Source organism: Choloepus didactylus, chromosome 8 (assembly GCF_015220235.1).
Source record: "Choloepus didactylus isolate mChoDid1 chromosome 8, mChoDid1.pri, whole genome shotgun sequence".
In the NCBI taxonomy this organism is placed as follows: domain Eukaryota; kingdom Metazoa; phylum Chordata; class Mammalia; order Pilosa; family Megalonychidae; genus Choloepus; species Choloepus didactylus.
The window spans coordinates 22101622-22125163 of NC_051314.1; the positions used below are offsets into that span (position 1 = coordinate 22101622).

General features: G+C 37.5%; 1 protein-coding gene across 1 annotated transcript in view; it reads right to left on the minus strand.

Annotated features, from left to right (window-relative positions):
- The window catches only part of RIC8B (RIC8 guanine nucleotide exchange factor B), a 151249-nt gene that overhangs the window by 39750 nt on the left and 87957 nt on the right, over window positions 1–23542 (minus strand). The window contains 4 exon segments of the mRNA XM_037846579.1: window positions 1709–1804; window positions 2531–2679; window positions 2682–2715; window positions 2718–2760. Coding sequence (XP_037702507.1) covers window positions 1709–1804; window positions 2531–2679; window positions 2682–2715; window positions 2718–2760 — 322 coding nt within the window.

Genomic DNA, 23542 nt, shown 5'->3' on the forward strand with positions numbered 1-23542 from the left:
TACGGGTTGTTTTAAAGATGGAACTGAGAGAAACAATCCTGTACATTTAAAAAAAATGATTTATATAAGAAGAGAGAGGGAATAAATTCAGGAGCAGAGTGTATGAGAAGGTGAGAGGGAATGAGATCTGGGGCATGAGTGGAGAGGGTGGTCACAGACAGATGTAAGGGAAATTCATCCATTGTGATAAAGATTTGGCAGTACAAATGCTGGCAGATGGAAGATGCAATGGTGGGAAGATGAAGTTTTCACTTAATTTCTAAGTGAAAAAGGAAAACAAAGTCAATAAATGAGAATGAGGAGAGTGGAGGAAGTATTGGAGGTCTGAAGAAAAAGGAGTTGTGCAATAGTCACCTTGGAGCATGCCAGGGGCCAACTGGAGTTGGTAGTCTTAAATTTAATGTAGACTAGTGAATTGGTTGTGTTCAGTATGTTCAGGTGCTCGGGTGGAGGCCTAGAATTTGTGGATGGTTAGACTTAATCAGTTTGTTTGGTTTTGCTGAGTGATTATAACTGAGGGAGAAAGAAAAGTGCTGGTTAAAGATGTATGCAAAGGAATGATTTTAGTTATGGACCACAGATGGAATCTAAGCTGGGTAAGGAGGACAGTGAAAAAAACAACAGACTGACAATCCTCATGGGGATGAAATAGTGTTGTATTGAGTGTACTAAGAGAAGGTGGTGAGAGAGTGAGATTTTAGAAGTCAATTTCAGTTAGTATTAATATAAATAGTATTAGACTTGGGAGATTAGGATCTGATCTAAAAGTTTAAAGTCATCCTTAATTCTTTTCTTTCTTTCTCAACCTATATCCCAATCTATCAGTAAATTCTGTGAGCTCTACTTTCAAAACATCCCAAACTATAAATTTTAACCACTACCATCTTTCAAGCCTTCATCATCAACTCTCTTTCAGATTCCTGCAGTAGCTTTTAACTGGTTTCCTTGATACACTTAAGCTCCTCTATACTCTATCCTACATATAACATCTTTAAATATAAATGATAGCACATCCTCCTCCTCAAGATACTCCAGTGCCTTCCCAGCTTACTTAGAAGAGAACTGAGTCCTATGCAACCTTAGGTTATGGTGGCCCTTGCTTAGCTCTCTTACTTCATCTACCATGCTCCCCCTTGTGCATGGTTGTCTAGCTACACTGGCCTTCCTGTTTTCCTTAAGCATATCAAAGCATCCTCTCATCTTAGGGACTTTGAATGTGTTCTACATTCCTCTTCCAGATATTGTCAGAGTTCCTTTTCTCACTTATCCAGGTTTGTGCTCATTTCCTCAGAGACACCCTTCTTTATTCCCCTAAGTCTTTCCTTTTCTTACCCTGTGTGCTGGTTTGAAACTGTTATGTACCCCTAAAAAGCCATGCTCTTTTAATCCAATCTTGTGGGTGCAGACTTTCTATGGATGGGATCTTTTGATTAAATTATTTCCATGGAGATGTGACTCCAGTCCATTCAAGGTGGGTCTTTAATGCTCAATAAATATTTGTTGAATAAACACATGAATGACTTAAAAATACCCAATATCACTTATTTTTTGAGTAGAAAGAAGACTTCAAAGATTAAAACTAACTTTTCTGAGTTTCTGATTTTCTGAAATAAAACTGTTAAGACAATTCAACTCATTAGTTCCACGTAAAAAACAAAAAGACACATATAAGATTAACTTTGCAATATTATATGCATTAAGCAGTTACCTGATCTTTGAGAAATTTTCTGATGTTTCGATGTGCTCGGGAACATTCTGTTAATAAGCTGAGAACTGGAGTTAGACCCTCTCTATAACTGCTTCCCTATAAAGAAAACCATACATGCTATATTAGTTTAGTTTCTAACAGTATTACTTTCCTTCATGTAACTGAGCATTTTAATGGTGGAGGTGAGTAAAATATCTTATGTTACCAAACTTTTACAAATTATTTTAAAAATTATTTTCCCAACAGTATTTCCATTTTATCATTATCTTTATGCTTATTAATGCCCATTTTTGTCCCACATTTCTAGGGTACTCACTAGCTCAGCCAATGGGCTTAAATGAGGCAAAAGTTTTGGTAATTCACCCATTCTATCCTGCTGCCTTTTAATATAGTTACCCGACAAAGCAAGTGACAGACCAAAAAAAAAAAATAAGCAGCTCACAACAAAGGGAAAGTTGAAGATGTCTTTTAGGTATTATGGAAAGTATTTATCATCAAGTTATCTGGGGGATAATTTTTTACTTCTAGGACTTAAAAAGTACCTGTATAGAAGTGTGATTAATTTTTAATTTTTCCTGTGTTTTTAGGCACTAGTCACAATTTTGGTGTTGCACCAACACAATTTTCAGGATTAAACAATTTACTTGGTTTCAGCAATTTATCGTATCTTATAATAAAATGCTTTGGCAGAGGACAAACAATTATGCAAGATGTCAGCTATAAAAAAGCTTAGATTTAAAAATCATGCCCTGTGGTGTATGAATGTGTGGCACATTTACATTCTTTAAAGCACCTTCCCAAGGCTTCCAATTTCAGTCTTACCTTGTCTATTCTCTTCTCCATAAAACTGAGTAAAACGTGAATGGCCTCCATATTCATACCATTGTATACCATGGTATTATTTTTCAAAACCGTTTCTTGCTCAGCTGTTTTATCACCAGGCAGTTCTTCTAGAGTGGTTGCTTCCTGGCTGTTTCTTCATGGGTTAATGGACAAATGAGAACATTCCAAACAAAGAGACTGGAACATTGCTTAAAAGGTTGACTGCATTGCTGAAAAGCAATTTAAAAATGGAATATTAATCTGATTGAATAGCCTTTAAAATGCAAACATAATAAGAAGTTCAGAAGTGACTTTTAGGAATCAATTAAAATTTTTCTTTCTCAAAATGAGCCATTAAATTTTACTTGGTATTTGCTGACTAATAGAAAATAAAGAACTGTTTTCAAATACACATATGACAAATAGAAAGAACAGATGTTAAATGGACAGACATAATCACATGATGTCATGTCACTTCTTAATACTAATAAGAATTAGCCAAGCTTTAATGCTGCCTTTTTAATTTTATGATGACAATAATGCTAGCTTTGCATTTTTCCTGGTGTTTTTAAATCCTTTTCTGATCCACAGATCCACAAAAAATTCCTTAGTTTGTAACATAAAGCATTTGAGAGGCACTATTTGTAAGTAGCTTATCATAGAGGCAACAAAATTAAAAACCAAATATTGGAAGATTAAGTTTTATTATTCCTAGATGTAGAAAACAATTTTTAAACCATCCCATTTTTTGTAAGGCATTTGTAGAAAATGAGTAATGGTGATTTTTCTCCCTCTATCATTGCCAGATCTTCTTTTCTTCTATGTTTTAATGACTACAAGAGCCTCCAATGTACACCAGTAGAGGGAACCCAAACATTGTATTTCTGGCATTCCCTAAAAACCTTGTTCTGTTGCACATAGTATGAGATTAAAACGAGACTAACAATTTTAAAATTAGTAATTTTCTCAATCAACTATTTCTCTGCATGCATTATTTCAGTCTTTCATCTAAAGGAGAGGTGGTGTTCTATGCTAACTGGATCACAGCCTGTGCTTCAGAACTTCCTGATAAACAACGATGGAAAGAAAGGCATTACATTTCCTAGTGACAGAGAAGCAGATCTAAAAATAGCCACATCCTGACTAAAAATAAGCTCTTGCAAATGTAATTTTAAAAGTCTAACCATTTGGAAGCCAAATTCAAGGCTTAATCTAAATGATGCTGTCTTAATTTAGACTATAGTTCCTTTAATTTAGATTATAGTGACACTCAAAAATAAAACAAACAAAAATCAGAAATAAAAAAATTTTTTCTTCTTCTTTCTCCTGAAATGTGGCTTCATTTTCCCAACAATATTTTCTTTCTTTCTTTCTTTTCATATTATGGAAAAATAAAATTTCATAAGAAATCAAAGTTTCAAAATTAGAGAATACAGAAAGAACAATGATTGGTAATGTATAAGGCATCAAAAAAAAATCTGAACCAAGAGCAAAAATAATTTAACAAGTCCTATGAATTAATGATTCCTGGTAAAATACAAGCTATTTGGTTGTTCTCACTAAAAATGAACTACTACCTACTACACAAAGTCCCTAATTTTGGTTATTTGTAAATAATCAAAGTTGGTTAAAATACAACACTTTTCCCACAAGCTGTAAAAATTTTTTTCAAATATCTACAGTTCCTTATTTATAAGTAAGGAATATTAAACACTAAATTAAATGTTTCACTTGTGACTTAAGCATTTGGAAACTGTTATTAAGTATCACAGATTCATTAGGTATAAAAGAAAAAAAAGAAATTTATCATAGAATTACTTTCCCAAACTAGCTTGGAGTCATTCTGAAATTTCCTAGGATTTCGTGAAAACATGGGACAATAAGCTCTGGAGTCCACAGATAATATGATTCTCAGAGATCATGACAGAAAGTTTGAGATGGTCCATTTCATTACAAAGGAATGCTTCCCCTTTAAATTCATTTAAAGTAAGCAGTTTTCAGGAATTCAGTAAATTTAAGAAACCAAATTTAGAGTTTGATTCAATAAATATTTGGAAGGTTTAGATTTTTCAAGAAAAGTTCCCATTTTCTCATCTCATTAAACAACTGGGTTCTCAAACAACTACAAAATTAATTTTCTGGCTCACTGTGTTTGAGCTATTCTTTTTAGGTAAGGAAGGCCAGCTTTTTGAGCTCTGTCACTTCCCTGACAGTTTTATTTGTGGTAGAAGAGTGTATGAAATTCTCCAGCTACCAGGAAGTCAGTGACTATGCACAGATCTACACAATGGTGTTTGCATTCCTACTCCAGGGGGTAGAAATACTGTGTATATTACTCTCCTCTTTTCAGCTTCCTAGAGATCATTAATCACTGGGACATGACATCCTCCTGCTCATGCTCCCAGCCCCCTCCTGATATGCACATATAGAAGAAAGTCCTGTTTAGAGCTCCTTATTCCCCTGATTAAAGAGCCTTGTTAGTAGTGGGAGAGAGAAGGCAATTAATATCCAGTCCTGTATCAATCCCTGGACTAAACATAATTTAACACCATAGCACTTCTGGCACACAGAAGAATGACAATGAAGAGCATGATAACTACACCTACAGTTGTTCACAAATCTTACTGGCCAAGCGTATCTTTATATTTGGGGCTCACATTTATTATTCTCTGGCTGGAAGGTCCATTTAAATGAATCCTAAGATCTTCAAAAGATTTTCAGATGTAAATATTTAAGTGTGATTTAATTTCATTCCGTTCAGTATTTATTTATTAAGAGCTCAATCTGTGCCAGGCATTGTGAAAAAATAGCAAAATCCATGCCCTCTTGAAGCTATTTTTTTAGCATGAGGAGAACAGTCAATAAAGGTAAACAAAATAATTAAACAGCAGGCTTAGAAGGTGGTACTCTGCAGGAGGAAAAACAAACAGGAGGGTAAAATGGACAGGAAGTGTACGTTGTAATTTTAAATAGGGTGGCTAGGGCAGGACTCACTGAGATGGTGTCACTTAAGCAAAAACTTACAAATAGTTATTAGAGAGTGAGCCATGTGAGTATCTGGGGAAAACATTCTGGGAAGAAAAAAGAGCCAGAGCAAAAGCCCTAGGGCAGGAGCAGAGCTATGTTTGAAGAACAGCAAGGAAGGTGGTATGGCTGGATCACTATACACAAGGAAAAGAGGAGTAGCACAGAAGATCCGATAGATAACGAGGGCCAAGCTGGTCCTCTAGGTATCACAACTTTAATTTTTATTCTGAGTGAAATGGGGAGCCACTGCAGGGTTCTGACTGGCGAGATACTCTAACATGTAAAAAGGATCACTCTGGACACTGCTGCACTGAGAAGAGTTGGTAGAACATCAGTGGTAAAGGAGATCAGTTAGGAAAGTTTGGGACATCTATTAGACTTCCAAGTTAGAGATGTTAGCTGGAAATTAGTGATAAGAGTCTGGAGTTCAGGAAGAGAGATCTGGGTTAGAGATGTAGACTGAAGAGTCATCAGCAGTTAAAGACATAAGATTGGAATAGATCAGTAAAGGAGTGAGTGTGGGTTGAAAGACTCTGAAGGCCGACCCTGGGGCACTCCATCATTCCGACTGAGGAATAAGAAACTAACTAGTGAGGTATGAAGGAAACAAAGAAAGTACAGTGTCTCAGAAGAAAGTATATGAGTAAGATTGGAACAGCTATAGATGGGAAAGTGGCAAGAAAAATCTAGATAAATCATGAATGGAAAGTCCTCTGAGTACTGCTTGCAGTCATTATTTTCCATATGTTCTCTATACGTGCTGCATTCTCCTTTCTGTTTGTGATTTCTTGTGCCTAGAACTTTCTCATTCTTTAAGATCAGCTTAAACCTTACTTAATTCATTCAACACATTTTACTATGCCTTGTGCTAGGTGCTACGCATACAAAAATAAACAAAATATACTCCTTTTCCTAAGGGAAGGCAGCATAACAATTTGTAGAGCAAATTATTCTATGTTATCTCTTATTAAAAGTGTGCCTTAGGCAAATTATATGACCTCTTCTAGGCCTCAGAATCCTACCTCTAAAATAGAGGGAAATACACTTACTCCACCAAGTTGATGTGATGATTAAATGAAAAAAGGCATGCAAAGCACTCTGCCTGGCACGTAGTAAATGGCATGTATTAAGGAGCTTTGATCTGTAACACATTACACTTAGGAGGGAATAACAAAAATCTGTAGGAATGAGGGAATATGGTACCTGTGGGAAACTGAAACTAGGTCCCAAAGGCTAGAGCAAAGGATAAGGCCTCTAAACAAGGGGCCTAAGTAGGTGATAAGACCAGAAAGGTACATGGATGTGTGTGTGGAATGGGGAGGAAGGATTATAAAGGATCTTTTATATTAAGGTAACATGTTTTGTTTTAATCTTTAAAAAAAGGAGAATTATTGAAGGGTTTCAAGAAGGCAAAAAACATGATCAAATAAGGATTAGAAAAAAATTACTCTGTGGGCAGTAGAGAGGATGAACTGGAACAGGGTATCAAAAACTCAGTATCTATAGGGCACAAGTAGGTAACATATATGAGGAGAACAAAATAGATAATGGAGAGTAATGGGTACTATAGCAGCAAATAGGAGAGTGCAGGCCTCATCTAAAGGACACAGTCATTATTTAGTTCCAGCTGATTCCTACATATAAGGATGTAGGTAAGGATGTAGGTAGGGCTAACTTCATAACCCTGCAACCCGTGCAGCTGCACAGGGCCCCCAAACTTGGGAGGGCATTGGGCTTGGTTTAATACTCGGTTAGCATCATCCTGAAATTCTTAATAATTTTTGAACAAGGGGCCCTACAGTTTCATTTTTTACAGGGCTCCACAAGTGATGTTGCCAGTCTTGGATGTGGGCCAGTGTTACCAAATCTTCCAATTCTTCAAAACTGGTCATAAGGACTTCGTGTAAAATGCTATGATTTTAAAATGTTGGCAACTAATTCAACTTTTCAAAACTGTACAAGCCAACACCATGTGGGCAAATGAAAACATAGTTTTAGATAGAGCTATGAGCCACCAGTGTGTGACTTCTGAATCAAAGAGCAGAGGAGGCAGGAAGTAGGCTGATGAAGAAAAACTTACTTTAATGATTTAGGTGGGAAATGGTAAAAGTGTGAACTAAGGGAGTATCAGTGGTATCTCGTCAGATACTGAAGTTGACAGAGAAGGAAAAGGAGAAACCTAGGATAACTCTTAGGTCTTTGACTTAGGAGACTAGATGGATGGTAGTTCCATAAACCACTATGGGGAAAACAGGGGAAGAAAGTGGAGGCTTGGGGTAAAAATTGGTGAACTTCATTTTGGATTTTATTGAATTTGAGGTTCTTGAAGGATTTGGAAATGAGCAAGAGACTCAGAAAGATATAAACCGAAGTCACTGGCACCCAATGTCCACAAAAATGGTTTGAAAACTAAGTACTCTCTTCATCACAAAACTTTATATACAGTTTTCATGATATCTGATGTTCATCTATAGACCAGACCATTAACAACTTAGTAAAGAGTGAGAGAAAAGATGTCCAAGGTCATTCCATGCATAAGGAAGCTATCAGCAAAAAAACTGATAAGGAGTAGACAGAGAGAGAGGAGGAGAATCAGGAGAAAACAGTGTCATGGAAACCAAGGGGGTAAAAAGAGTAGTCAACAGCGACAAATGCTATAAGAAAGGTCAAATAAGATCATGACTGAAATATCTTCAGCATATTTGGCAACTAGGAGGTTACTGATGACCTTAAACCAGAGTTGTGCTGGTGAAGGAGTAGGCTCGGAAGCAGATTACAATAGGTTGAAGAATAAATAGGGGTTAATTACAGCCATGGAAAAGTTAAGCACAAACCCGTAGTCCCCCAAGTCGGGTAGATGTATCTCTAGAGGTACCTAGATCCACTGAAAAGAACATCACTTTATTTTTATTTTTATCTAAAAAGTTGAAAAGAAATTACACTTTACTAATATGCAATAAGTGAACTGACACTGATACATCTGAACCACATATCAGACACTCCTATGTAACAAACATTTGCAGAGTATTATACTGAGGGAAGAGGTGAATTACACTCATGGAAAAGGTGGCAATGAGGCCCTTTCTCCTTGGTCATTTATTTTGCTCTCTTCATTGGTTATATTACAATTTACCTATACACAGTTAGGTGGATTGATAAGACTATTTTATCCAGTTTTAAATAAACTAATTAAAAAAAATTAGACCAACCAATTCCTGCAAAGTTACCAAAGACTGAATACATAATATGTTACAAAGCAAAGGACAAGAAAATGGCAGAGCCTTTTGTCATGTCATGAGGTAATAATAACAAGGACAATCTAACCACATCTGGTAAGTGTTATAAAAAAAAGGAAGTTACTTGAAAAGTGGATTTACATCTATTATAATATTAATGAATCTTGCCTTATGTGTACAGTGCATTCTAAGATGCTGGTTAACGATAGTTTAAAGTCATCATAATTAACAAGATTCTTAAGTACCAACTGTGCACAAGATAAGGTAAGCCTCTGCTATTTGAGTAGGAAAAAGTTCATGGTAGGTTGATTTTTAAAAATCTATTTAAAAATATCAGTCTTTATTTTATCCCTTTTTATTGTTTATTTTTGTATATATTTGATGATTATTTCATTTATTAACAAGTAATATGTGTGTATAATTTATATGTAAACAAACATACAAGGGAAATGTGCTAAAAACTTACTGACTGGGAAAAAAAAGTTTGAAAACCAGCAGTACAGAAAACATTATCAAGGAAAGTTAGCTGTGAAGGGGAGGAAACAATCAGGCTGATAGCTTGGAGAAGACAAAGGTCTGATGAAAGATATTTTTTTCCTAGACAGGATAGATCTGAGCTAGGTCAAATTTTGAAGGGATAATGTCGAAAGAAGAGACTGAAAATCTATAAGAGGAGTTAAATGTTGGAATAAGGTCTTTCAGTAGGCAGAAGAAAACAGTGTGGAAATTAGCCTTGGTCAGGAAGATAGCCAACTCAATTTTCTGAGACTGGCAAAGAGTAGAAAAGAACGGGTTCAGATTATAGTAAATTTATAGGCAGGGGTTGGGGTGGGGTTAAACATTTGAGGAAGTTCTTGCCTGACAGTCTCCAATTACCCTGTTAAATGGCTGGCCAGGTCATCCAACCAACCAACCAACCAACCAACCAATATTCATTGAGCACCTATTATATACACCTGTTAAGTGCTGGGATATGGTGGTGGACAAGGTAGATAAGATCTTTACTACTGTTAAATTTATGATTTGGTGAAGGAGAGAAACAATAAACAAGCAAAAAAATAAAAGAACAAGATTATTTCAGGTAATGATCAGTGCTATGAAAAAAGTATAACAGGATAATAAGATGCAAAAATTGTGCGCGTATGCTCATGTGTCTCTGTGTGTGCTAACCTAAATTGGGTGGTCAGGGAAATCCTAAATGAGAAGGTGACATCTGAACTGAGTTCTGAATGACAAGAAGGACCCCACCTCTTAAAGAGCTGGGTAAAAGCATTCTAAGCAGAAGACAGAACTAGCGCAAAGGCCAAAATAAGCAAGCTATGTTTGAGTAACAAAGGGCAGAGTAGCTGAAACACAGTCATCTGGATTGTGGGATGGTGGGCCATTTTGTTTGTTTCTTCATTGTTTCCTAAATTAAAAAAAAAAAAAATCTAACGAATTACAAAATAAATGAAAAACAACCCTGGAGGCAGGAAAGAGAGGAGTGCGGAGGTGGGGGAGTGCCATGCAAATGTTTTGCTTGGTAACAGAAAAAGGACATTGTCAGTGATAGGTGGTTCCCAAGGGTTAGGCCAATGCCTCAGATCCAATTCCGTTGCTTCATCTAATAGAACATAAGAGATGGTTTTCCTCATTCAAAAGAAATCTTTGTTACTGGCACATGCCAGGATGAGAATATACCATCCAATTTATTAGACAGAGACTGCCTGACACATTATGTGATTTTCTTTCCTAAAGTCTTGAAGAGAGAGTTGACAGTTAATTGAAATGTCAGGCTGCTATTCTTCAATGCCCATACCTAGAAGTAGTTTGGAGGCTTTCGTCTCTCCCATAATCTCACCACCCCTCCCCTATGTTGCCAAGCTACCCCAATACACACACCCTTTAAGTAAAAACATGAACCTGCTGAGTATGAGAGGGTGAGGGCCTGAAGAGAGTTGCAAAGGTTTGGGAGACTCATACATACAGGATAAAAAAATATACTGACAAGGGGAAACAGACTCCCCAGGTGAGGCTGCAGATCATAAATAAATGTATAATAACAAATGAAGTTTTCTTTTAATGTAAGACAGAGGGGAGATGTTGTGAGTTTACAGAATAATCACTAATAAAACACAGGATTCGCATATACTACCCCACCAACAACACCCTGCATTGGTGTGGAATAGTTACACTTCATGATCGCACATTTTTATAATTGTACTATTAATTTAAAGTCCATGGTTTAACCTGGGGTTCACTGTTTGTGCAGTGTAGTTCCATAGATTTTCTTCTAAAATTTTTATTCTGTTACATACACACATTTCCTTCTTAATCATATTCAGATATATATTTCAGTGCTGTTAATTGTGTACACAGTGTTGTGCTACTATCACCACCATCCATTACCAAAACATTTCCATCATTCTAAATAGGAACCCTGTACATTTTAAGCCTTAATATCCCATTCCCTATCCCCACCCCATCTCCTGGTAACTGTATTCTAGATTCTGACTCTATGAGTTTGCATATTCTAATTGTTTCAAAACATTAAGATCATACAATATTTGTCCTTTTGTGTCTGCCTTATTTCACTCAACAGGACATCTTAGGTTCATCCGTGTTGTCGCACGAACCAGAACTCCAATTCTTTTTAATCCTGAATAATATTCCATCACATGTACATACCATATTTTGTTTATCCATTCATCAACTGATGGGCACTTGGGTTGCTTTTGGCAATTGTGAATAATGCCACCAACAAATACTGGTGTGCAAATATCTGTTCAAGGCTCTGCTTTCAACTCTTTTGGGTATATATCCAGTAGTGGGATTGCCAGGTCATATGGTAGTTCTTTGCTTAGCTTTCTGAGGAACTGCCAAACAGTCTTCCACAGCAGTTGCACATTTTACATTGCCACCAGCAATGAATGAGTGTCCCTATTTCTCCATTTTTTAAACAGCAGCCATTCTAATGGGTGTGAAATGGTATCTCATTGTGGTTTTGATTTGCATTTCCGTGACGACTAATGAGGTTGAGCATCTTTTCATGTGTGTTTTCTATATCTTCTTTGGAGAGGTGTCTGTACAAGTTTTTTTTGCCCACTTTTAAATTGGGTTGTCTTTTTGTTGTTAAGTTGAAGGATTTCTTTATATATTCTGGAGATTAAACTTTTATCTGAAATGTGGTTTCCAAATATTTTTCTCCCATTGTGTAGGCAGGCTATCATTTTACTTTAATGATAAAGTCCTTTCCAGAACAAAAGTTTTAAATTTTGATGAGGTCCTATTTATCCGTTTTTTTTTTTTCTTCCTTGTGCTTTGCGTGTAAAGTCTAAGAAAATATTGCCTAACACAAGGTCCTGAAAATGCTTCCTCACATTTTCTTCTAGGAGTTTAATAGTTCTAGCTCTTATATTAAAGTGTTTGATCCATTTTGAGTTGATTTTATATATGGTGTGAGGCAGGAGTCCATTTTTTTTTTGCAAATAGAGATCCAGTTTTCCCAGCACCATTTGTTGAAGAGACAATTCTTCAATTGAATGGTCTCTACCCCCTTGTCAAAAATCAGTTGGCCATACATATGAGGGTGGATTTCTGAGCTTTCAATTCTATTCCATTGGTCTATATGCCTGTTTTGAGCCAGTACCATGCTTTTTTGATTACTGTGGCTTTGTAATAAGTTTTAAGATCAGGAAGTATGAGTCCTCCAAATTCATCCTACCTTTTCAAGATGGCTTTAGCTATTTGGGGCTACTTACCCTTCCATGTAAATTTGATGACTGGCTTTTCTCATTTCTGTAAAGAAAGTTGTTTGAATTTTGACTGGGATTGCACTGAATCTATATATTACTTTGGGTAGAACTGACATCATAACAATATTTGGTCTTCTAATCCATGAACATGGAATACACTTCCATTCATTTAGGTCTTTAATTTCTTTTAGCAATGTTTTATAGTTTTCTGGGCCCAATTCCTTTACATCCTTGGTTAGATTTACACCTAGATATTTGATTATTTTAGTTGCTATTGTGAATGAATTTTTTTTCTTAATTTCTTGTTCCAATTGTTCATCACTTGTGTATAGGAACACTACTGATTTTGGGGTGCTGATTTTGTACCCTGCCACTGTGCTGAATTCATTTATTAGCTCTAGGAGATCTGATGTGGATTTTTCAAAGCTTTATGTATGTAGGATCATATCAGTTTCAAAGAGGGAAAGTTTTACTTCTTCCTTTCTAATTTGGATGCCTTTGTTTTTTTTCTTTTCCTTGCCTAATTGTCCTGGCAAGGACTTCTAATACAAAGTTGAATAACAGTGGTGACAGTGGGCATCCTTGTCTTGTTCCTGACCTCAGAGGGAAAGCTTTCAGTCTTTCACCATGTTGGCTGTGGTCTTTTCATATATGCCCTTAATCAAGTTGACAGGAAGTTTTCTTCCATTTCTAGTGTTCTAAGTGTTTTTTTAAATCAAGAAAGGGTGTTGTATTTTGTCAAATGCTTTTTTTTTGCATCAATTGAGATGATCATTGCTTTTGTTTTTTTATTTTTTAACCTTCATTCTGTTAATGTGGTGTATTACATTAACAGATTTTCTTATGTTGAACCAAACTTGCATACCAGGAATAAATCTCACTTGATCATGGTGTATAATTCTTTTAATATGCTAATAGATTCAGTTTGCTAGTATTTTGTTGAGGATTTTCACATCTATATTCATAAGAGATATTGGTCTGTAGTTTTCTTTTTGTTGGCCTCATAGAATGAGTTAGGGAGTACTCCCTTGTATTCAATATTTTTGGAGTTAAGTTTCCTTGGAATATTTGGTAGAATTCCCCTGTGAAGCCATCTGTTCCTGGGCTTTTCTTTTTTGGGAAGTTTTTGATTACTTAGTCAATCTCTCTACCAGTAATCGGTTTGTTGAGATCTTCTATTACGTCTTGAGTCAGTGCGGGTATTTTGTGTTTTTCTAGGAATTTGTCCATTTCATCTAGGTTATCTAATTTATTTAATTTATTGGCCTAAGTTGTTCATAGTATCCTCTTACAGTACTTTTTATTTCAGCGAGGTCTGTAGAAATGTCTCTGATTTGAGGTTTTTCTTCTTTTTTAATGTAAGCATTTAGAGCTATAAATTTCCCTCTCAGTACTGTCTTCACTGCATTCCATAAGTTTTGGTATGTTGTATTTTCATTTTCATCCACCTAAAGGTATTTCCTAATTTTGCTTCTGATTTCCTTTTTAACCCTTTGGTTGTTTAAGAGTATGTTGCTTAATTTCTACATATTTATGAGTCTTTCATTTCTCCTTGTTATTAATTTCTAGCTTCATTCCATTGTGGTTAGAGAATATTCACTGTATGATTTCAATATTTTTTAATTTATTGAGACTTGTTTTGTGGCCCAACATATGGTCTATCCTGGAGAATGATCCAAGTGCACTTGAGAAGAATGTGTATTCTGTTTTTGTTGAGTGCTGTGTTCTATATACATCTGTTAGGTCTAGTTGGTCTAGTGTATCATTCAAGTCCTGTACTTCCTTATTGATCTTCTGATTAGATGTTCTACCCATTACCGAGAGTGATATGTTCAAGTCTACCTATGATTAATATAGAACTGTCAATCTTTCCCTTCAAATCTGTCAGTATTTGCTTCATAAATATTTTGGGGTTCTGCTGTTATTTGCATATATTTTTATAATTGTTACATATTCCTGTTGAATTGTCCCCTTTATCAATACATAATGGCCATCTTTGTCCCTCATAACTTAAAGTCTATTTTATTCAATATTAGTGTACCCACCCAAGCTCTCTTTTGATCACTACTTGCATGGTATATTTTTTCCCATCCTTTCACTATCAACCTTCTTGTATCTTTGACTTTATGGTGAGTCTCCTGCAGATGGCCTCTAGTTGGGTCATTCTTGTTTATCCAGTCTGCCAATCTCTGCCTTTTGATGGGCGAGTTTAACCTGTTTACATTTAAAGTCACTACTGATAATACAGGGCATTCTTCTGCCATTTTGCTGTTTAGCCTTTATAAGTCTTATACCTGTTTTGTCCCTCACTTCCATTAAAACCTACTTTTACATTTATTTGCTTTTTTGTGTGTTGACCATATTAAGTGCCTTCTCACTTCTGTCTGGATATATTTTTCATCTGTTTTCCTTGTGGTTACCATGAGGTTAAAATTTAACATCCTAAATATATAAATCCTAAATATATAATAAACATATTTAGTTTGATACCAACTTAACTTCAATAGCATACACATATACTTTTCCTACATCCCTCTGTCCTTCCATCATTTTATTTTGTATTTGTTACCACTTACATCTTTCTATATTGTGTGTCCAAAACGTAGATTTATCATTACTTTCTATGCATTTGCATTTTAGCTCCTGTAGGAAGTAAGAAGTGGAGTTACATGCCAAACAATACAATACAATAATACTAACATTTTATAACTACCAAATGATTGCCTTTACTACAGGTCTTTATTTCTTTATGCTACTTTGAACTACTGTCTAGTGGCCTTTCCTTTCAGTCTGAAGAATTCCTTTAGCAGTGCTTGCAGCACAGGTCTAGTGGTGATGAACCCTTCAGCTTTTGTTTATCTGAGAATGTCTTAATCTCTCCCTCATTTTTGAAAGAAAGTCTCACTGGATATAAAATTCTTGGCTGGCAGCTGTTTTCTTTCAGCACTTTAAGTATTTCCACTCTGCCTTCTTGCCTCCATGGTGTCTGACGAGAAATCAGAACTCACTCTAATTGGCATTCCCTTGTATGTAGTATGTTGCTTTTCTCTTCCAGCTTTCAGAACTCTCTACTTGTCCTTGTCATTCATTTAGTGTGATCGATATATGATGGGGTGTATTTTTCTTCATGTTTATCCTGTTTGGTGTTCTCTGGCCTTCTTGGATGTGCGTACTCATGCATTTTGCCAAGTTTGGGATGTTCTCTGTCATTATTTCTTTGACTATCCATTCTGCCCCTTTCTTTCTTTTCCTACTGGGATTCCCATAATGTGTATATTAGTGTGCCAGATGGTGTCCCATAGCTATCTTAGGCTGTTTTTGCTTTTAATGTTTCTTTTTTATTTTGGCTCATTAGCCTACTCATTTCAAGTGTCTTGTCTTCAAGTTCACTGATTCTTTCTTCTGCCACCTCTAATCTGTTCTTGTAACCCTCCCAGGCATTTTTCATTTCAGTTACTGTGGTCTTCAACTCCAGTAGTTCTGCTTGGTTCCTTTTTAACATTTTTACCTCTTTATTTAGACCATCATATTGTTCATTCATTGTTTTCCTGACATCCTTTAGTTCTTTCTTTGTACTTTCCTTCATCACCTTGAACATTCTGAAGATCATTTTTTTAAAGGCTTTGTTCAGTATGTCCACATTCTCATCTTCTTTGTTGGTGTTTTCTGTATTTTTATCCTCTTCCTTTAGATGGGCCATCATTTCCTGTTACTTTGTCTTGTGCTCATTTGTTGCACATTGTACATTTTAATATTTTAAAGTGTCAGCTCTGGGATTTACTCCCTGAAGTGTCTGTTTCTTGGTTTTGTAACTAGCTGGTGATAAGACAGATTTTCTGGAGCTTTACTCCTCCTATCAGGAAGTTCTGCCTAAGGGGACTGCAGTGTGCAGGGATTTTCCCTGAATTTCTGGGCCTCTGTTTTGTCCTGGGCTTTTGCTTGTTAGTTGTTTTGGAGTTCCCCTGTTTACAGGAGTTTGGTTGTCCCCTCTGTTTCCCAGAGGACCAACCTCTCTCTCCCTGGTACTTGACACTGGCAAGCCTTTGTCCCAGACTGCTTCTATACTTTTTAACACCTCCTTTCTTTGGCTCACACTGCTTTTGTCTGGAGGGCAAATTCTGGGAGGCGGGTCACCCCAGAGAAGACTCTCCTGAGTCAGTCTTGCCCAGCCAAACAGGGCTGGGGATCTATGAAGGGGACACAGACTGGGCTTTAAAGTGCCCTGGGGAGGAGATCACGAAGGGCTCCAAAAGCTTCTCTGATGCTTCTCAAAGCTTTTCTGTCCTGTCCAGCCAATGAAGCCCTTCAGCCTGGAGGAAGCACTCCATCTTTAATCTCCACCACCTCTGCCCCTGTCTGGGGAGGGTTGAAACAATGGCAGCTGCAGCCTTCTTCCAGGGTGCAATGAAACAATAGGTGCCCTGAGAGCCAGAAACCAGTGATCTGAATTTGCTAATCAAAAGCTGTGATTCAGTAATTGGCTGTGCCCACCCTATTCTTGGGGAAGAGGATTTTTATGTCCCTTTCTGTCACCAGAACCTCTCCTGGATCTGGACCCTGCAGTGGCCTGCTGTGAGTGGGGGATGGGCACTAGTAGCCACCATGGGGAGAGAGCAATCTACAGATTTTCACTGTAACTTATCTGCCTCTTCTCCTGCTCTTCCCTAGATGTTGTACAATACTCTTTTGCTTCTGGAGTTTCAAAATAGTTGTTTCAGGCAATTCCTGCCTGTTTAAAAGTTGTTTTGTTGGGAAGACTGAGTCCTGGAGCTCCCTACTCTGTCATCTTCCCTGGAATTCTCCCATGAAAGGATTTTAAGCAGAGATTTGCTTTTTGAAAAGCAACTCTGCATGAATTAGAGATGATGGAACCATCTGTTAGTTTAGATAAAATTTTAACACAGGGTTCAGAACCTTAGGTACAGAAATGGGAAGCGAAGGTGTTATGTCAGATATGGGGTTGGGTGATTGCAGACTGGCAGGACACAGGAGGAAGTAAAGAGAGGTTGAAATGATGAGGATAGAGATGGTTGAATCTAAATGGGCTTATAGATAGGAGAAAAGGAATCATCAGGATACTAGAGATCTCTGGAAGAGGATGGAGATTAGGGACAATATGAATGAAGGAGGAAGACTTTCTTCATTATGCTAAACCATAGTAAGCTTGTCCTTTGACTTGTATTAGCAATTATTATTGGTATAATTACTTCACTTGAAAATTACTCACAAAACACCTTGTAATAACTCTATTCTTGTCTTGAACTGTTATATAACTTTTCAAAATATTCATATCTTTTCTCCCCATTTAGACTGCATGTTTTTCAATGGTATGCACCGCGGAGTCCTTAGAGCACCTAGCACAGTGCTCAGCTGTAGTTTAGAAAGTACCTGTTCACTTAGATAACTGCTAGTTATAATGCGAAGCAGTTTAAAGAGCTAAGAGCTTTAATGTTAGTAACAAAACAAAACAAAAATCATTCTCCCTGATCACACTAGACAAAGTAAACTCTCCCTTCCCTGTACACCTACATAAGTTTGTTCATGTCTGACATAGCACTCATCAAAACAACTGTATGATTTGGTTACAAGTCTGTCTCACCCACTAATTAGTTGGTGAGCCCTGGAGGACAGAGTATTTTATTTATCTTTGTTGCCCTAAAGCTAAGCATAGTGCCTAACACATAGTAAATGCTCAATTAATAAACATAAACTGAAATGAAATAATCCAATTTAAAAATATTTATTGAAAATCTGCTAAGTGTAAGGCATTATTCTTAGCATTGTAATCAAGTGTCACTAGGTATTAAATTGTGGTTTTCAACACATGAGTTAAAGTGAACTGGTCTAAACAAAGAAATAACAAAAAAGCAGAGAGGTAAGAATTTTTAGAGACATACTAACTTTTTTTGGGTGCAAAAAAAAAAAAAGCTTTGTGGATGTCAGTGCACTCAGTGAGTGAATGAAGCTAGATTAAGAGCCTAACTGAAACTAGATCAGATCTGGTCCTCTCTTCTCTTCATCCAGTGTGTAGGCCATCCCCATCCCCTCCCTTTTCTTCAAAACAAAAGAAAACCATAACCACATGCAACTTTTTTGGGCTAAGAACTTAGGCTTACTGATTATAGATAGAAGGGCTGAAAACACTTTCAGGCACACAGTAGAGACAAACAGAATTACAATTTCCTTTAGTGTAGCAAAAATGGTGGATCATATGAAGATTCTACTTGTTACATAAGTACAGAAAAAAGAAAACACAATAAAACAAAAAAGGTTTTTAAAACCATCCAAGGTGTTGATTAGCAGAATTAAAGGTTAAGGGTTGCTGTCTTTGTGAGCCTAACTTATTTTTATCTCTATGTCCATGCCCTTTTAATTTTCTGGGGAAAAAAAAAAAGGTACTGTATGACAGGGATGACATTTCAGAAAAAGCTGTCACTTTTTTCAGTCACTTATGTCCTAGAACTCCTGATATAGATGTATCATAGGACATACAGACATATCTTGGAGATATTGAGGGTTTGGTTCCAGACTACTGCAATAAAGCAAATATTGCAATAAAGTGAGTCACAGGAATTTTTTGGTTTCCCAGTGCCTATAAAAGTAATGTTTATACTATACTGTAGTCTATTAAGTGTGTAATAGGCATTATGTCTAAAAAATAATGTATATATCTCAGTTATACATTAATTGCTAAAAAATGCTAACCAATTGAGCCTTCAGTGAGCCATAATCTTTTTGCTTGTGGAGGGTCTTGCCTTGATGTTGATGGCTGCTGACCAATAAAGAGTGGTGGTTGTTGACGGTTGGGGTGGCTGTGACAATCTCTTAAAATAAGACCACAATGAAGTTTGGTTGGGGTGGCTGTGGCAATTTCTTAAAATAAGACAACAATGAAGTCTGCCACATCAATTGACTCTTCCTTTTAATAAAGTTCTCTCTGTGGATGCATTTTACCCACAGCAGAACTTCTTTCAAAATTGGAGTCAATCCTCTCAAACCCTGCTGCCACTTTATTAACTAAATTTAGGGAATATTCTAAATTCTTTGTTGTCATTTCAACAATGTTCACAGCATTTTCACCAGTAATTGATTCCATCTCAAGAAACCACTTTCTTTGCTTACCCATAAGAAGCAACTCCTCATCTGTTCATGTTTTATCATGAGATTGCAGCAATTCAGTCACATCTTCAGCTCCACTTCTAATTCCCGTTCTCTTGCTATTTCCACCATATCTGCAGTTACTTCCTCCACTGAAGTCCTGAACCCCTCAAAGTCATTCATGAGGGTTGAAATCAACTTTGTCCAAACTCCTGTGAATGTTGATCTTTTGGCCTCCTCCCATGAGTCATGAAAGTTCTTAATGGCATCTAGAACAGTCAATTCTTTCCAGAAGGTTTTCAATTGACTTTCCTAGATTTATCAGAGGTATTACCTCTATGGTAGCTATAGCCTTATGAAATGTATTTCTTAAATAATAAGACTTGGATGTTGAAATGATTCCTTGATCCATGGGCTGCAGAATGGATGGTGTATTAGCAGGCATGAAAACACTTCCATTGTACACTTCCATCAGAGTTCTTAGATGACCAGGTGCACTGCCAGTGAGTAGTCATATTTTGAAAGGAATCTTTTTTTCTGAGCAGTAGGTCTCAACAATGGGCTTTATTAAAATTTTCAGTAAACTGTGTTGCCAACAGATGTGCTATCATCCAGGCTTTGCTATTCCATTTATAGTAAATGGGCGGAATAGATTTAGCATATTCTTAAGAGCCCTAAGATTTTCAGAGTGGTAAATGAGCTTAGGCTTCAACTTAAAGTCATCAGCTGCATGAGCCCCTAACAAAAGAGTCAGCCTGTCCTTTGAAGCTTTGAAGTCAGGCATTGACCACTCCTCTCTAGTTATAAAGTCCTAGATGGTATCTTCTTCCAATGCAAGCCTGTTTTGTCTACATGGAAACACTGCTTTTTTACTGTAGCCACCTTCATCAATGATCCTAGCTAGATCTTCTGGATAACTTGCTGCAGGTTCTACATCAGTAATTGCTGCTTCACCTTGTACTTTTATGTTATGGAGATGGCTTCTTTCCTTAAACTTCATGAACCAACCTCTGCTAGCCTCAAACTTTTTTTCTGCAGTTTCCTCACCTCTCGCAGGCTTCAAAGAACTGAAGAGAGTTAGGGAGGGCCTTGCTTTGGCTTAAGGGAATGTTGTGGCTGGTTTGATCTTTTATCCAGACCACTAAAACATTCCCCATATCAGCAATAAGTCTGTTTCACTTCCTTATTGTTTGTCTGCTCACAGGAGTAGTACTTTTAACTTTCTTTCACATTCACAACTTGTCTGTTTGGCACAAGAGGCTTAGCTTTTGGCCAATCTTGGCTTTCCTCGTGCCTTCCTCACTAAGCGTAATCATTTCTAGCTTTTGATTTAAAGCAAGATACACTTCCTTTCACTTGAGCCCATAGTGGCCACTGTAGTGTTATTAACTGGCCTAATTTCAATATTGTTGTCTATCAGGAAATAGGGATCTCCGAGGAGAGGGAGAGAGACAGGGGTATAGCTGGTCGGTGGAGCAGTCAGAACACACACATTTATAAATTAATTTCACTGTCTTATGTGGGCGTGGTTTGTAGCACTCCAAAACAATTACAATAGTAATATCAAAAATCACTGATCACAGATCACCCTAACAGATATAATAATAATGAGAAGATGGCAGAGTGGTGAGGTATAGGTTTTAGTTACTCCTCCAGGGCAGAAGGTAGAAAGCCAGGAATTGCGTGGACCAGAAATTGTAGAGCAATTTGACTTTGGGCATACTTCATTCAATGCTCACGAACATGTGGAACAGCTGAGATCAATGAAATCTCTAAGTTCTTGGGGCCAGGGGACATGCGCCCCTCCCTGCCAGGCTCAGTCCCATGGGAGGAGGGGCTATCAGTGCTGGGAACCAGGAGGGAGAACTAAAGTTGCAGCTCTGATTGAAAACTCAGACTGCTGATCAAAAATTCCAAACATAGACTGGGAGAATCTGGGAGCTGTCAGCCCGGTGGAGAGGAGATAGGACTAGCAAAACAGCAAAAAATAAATAAATAAATAAAATAAAAAAAAATAATAAAAACAGACTATTTGGAGTTCCAGTGAACATAAAACGGAGAAGGGCAGGGCTCAAACAGAATCAGGCACATACGCAAATTCAGAGGGCAAGGACCCTTGTCTGAAGAGCCGGTTTCTCTGCTTTCTTGACTGTTCCTTAATGGCCCTAAACTCCTTGTCTCTTAGCATTTCAATAGCCCATTAGATCTGCAAGGAGGGCCCTTCTTTTTCTTTTTCTTTTTTTAATCTTTTTCTAAAATATTGACTCTAAGAAGCCCATTACAGAAAGCCTCAAAGACTTGCAATTTGGGCCCAGGCAAGAGCAGAGCTAAGATAGCTCTGACAGACAAAGCAATAAGTCTAGTGGTTGAGAAAATTCGCTAAACACCATAAGATCCCAAGAAAAGGGGGGCGTTCCCTAACAGCCATCTTCCCGACAGGCTGGGAACGCTCCTGCCCGAGGCCAGCGCCACAGCCCAGAGCTGCCCCAAACTACCCATTGTGATGGGAAGTGTTTCCAGAACACACGCACACATCACAATATCTGGCATGGACAATAGCCTTTCGCGCACCCACAGCTAATCATCCCAGAGCTGGGAAGGTGGAGCTGTGTGGAACAGGGAAATTAACACGCTCCATTCACCCATCCTTTCAGCAGGCTGGGAATGCCCCTACACAGCCCTGCGGCCCAGAACTTCCCTTGGAGGACGGCGCTCACCTGTGATGTAGCACAGTCTTCCCTAGCAGAGGCCTTAGGAGGGCACGGATTGGAAGATGGACCCACTCACCAGTCCCAGGGACCATATGCCAATACCAAGGACTTGTGGGTCAGGAGCAGAGACAAACTGTGGCAAGACTGAACTGAAGGATTAGCCTATTGCAACAGCTTTAAATCTCCAGGAACACCTGAGATTTATTAAAGTCGCGCTCCCTCCCTAACTACTCAGACACATGCCCCACATTCAGGGCGGGCAGCACCAACTACACACGCAAACTTGGTGCACCAATTGGACCCCCACAAGACTCAGACCACCACTCACCACAAAAACACAGGTGGGGAGAACTGGCTTGAGGGGAATAGGTGGCTCACGGATGCCACCTGCTGGTTAGAGAAAGTGAACTCCACGAAGCTGTAGATCTGACAAATCAGAGGTTAGTGTTTGAATCAGTCTACATATCCTAAAAGAACCCTATCAAGTTAAGCAAATGCCAAGAGGCCAAAAAGAACAGAAAATTTTAAAGCATATGAAAAAAACCAGACAATATGGATAACCCAAACTCAAACACCCAAATCAAAAGATCAGAGGAGACACAGTACTTGGAGCAATTAACCAAAGAACTAAAGACAAACAACGAGAGCATGGCACAGGATATAAAGGACATGAAGAAGACCCTAGTAGAGCATAAAGAAGAAATTGCAAGAGTAAATTAAAAAATAGACGATCTTATGGAAATAAAAGAAACTGTTGACCAAATGAAAAAGATTCTGGATACTCATAGTACAAGACTAGAGGAAGGTGAACAGTGAATCAGTGACTAGGAGGACAACAGAATGGAAAATGAAAGAACAAAAGAAAGGATGGGGAAAAAAATAAAAAAAACTGAAATGGACTTCAGGGATATGATAGATGAAATAGAATGTCCAAATACAAGAGTCATTGGTGTTCCAGAAGTGGAAGAAAAGGGTAAAGGTCTAGGAAGAGTATTCAAAGAAATTGTTGGGGGAAACTTCCCAAACTTTCTGAACAACATAAATACACAAATCATAAATGCCCAGTGAACTCCAAATAGAATAAATCCAAATAAACCCATTCCGAGACATATTCTGATCAGATTGTCAAATACTTAGAGAAGGAGCAAGTTCTGAAAGCAGCAAGAGAAAAGCAATTCACCACTTACAAAGGAAACAGCATAAAAT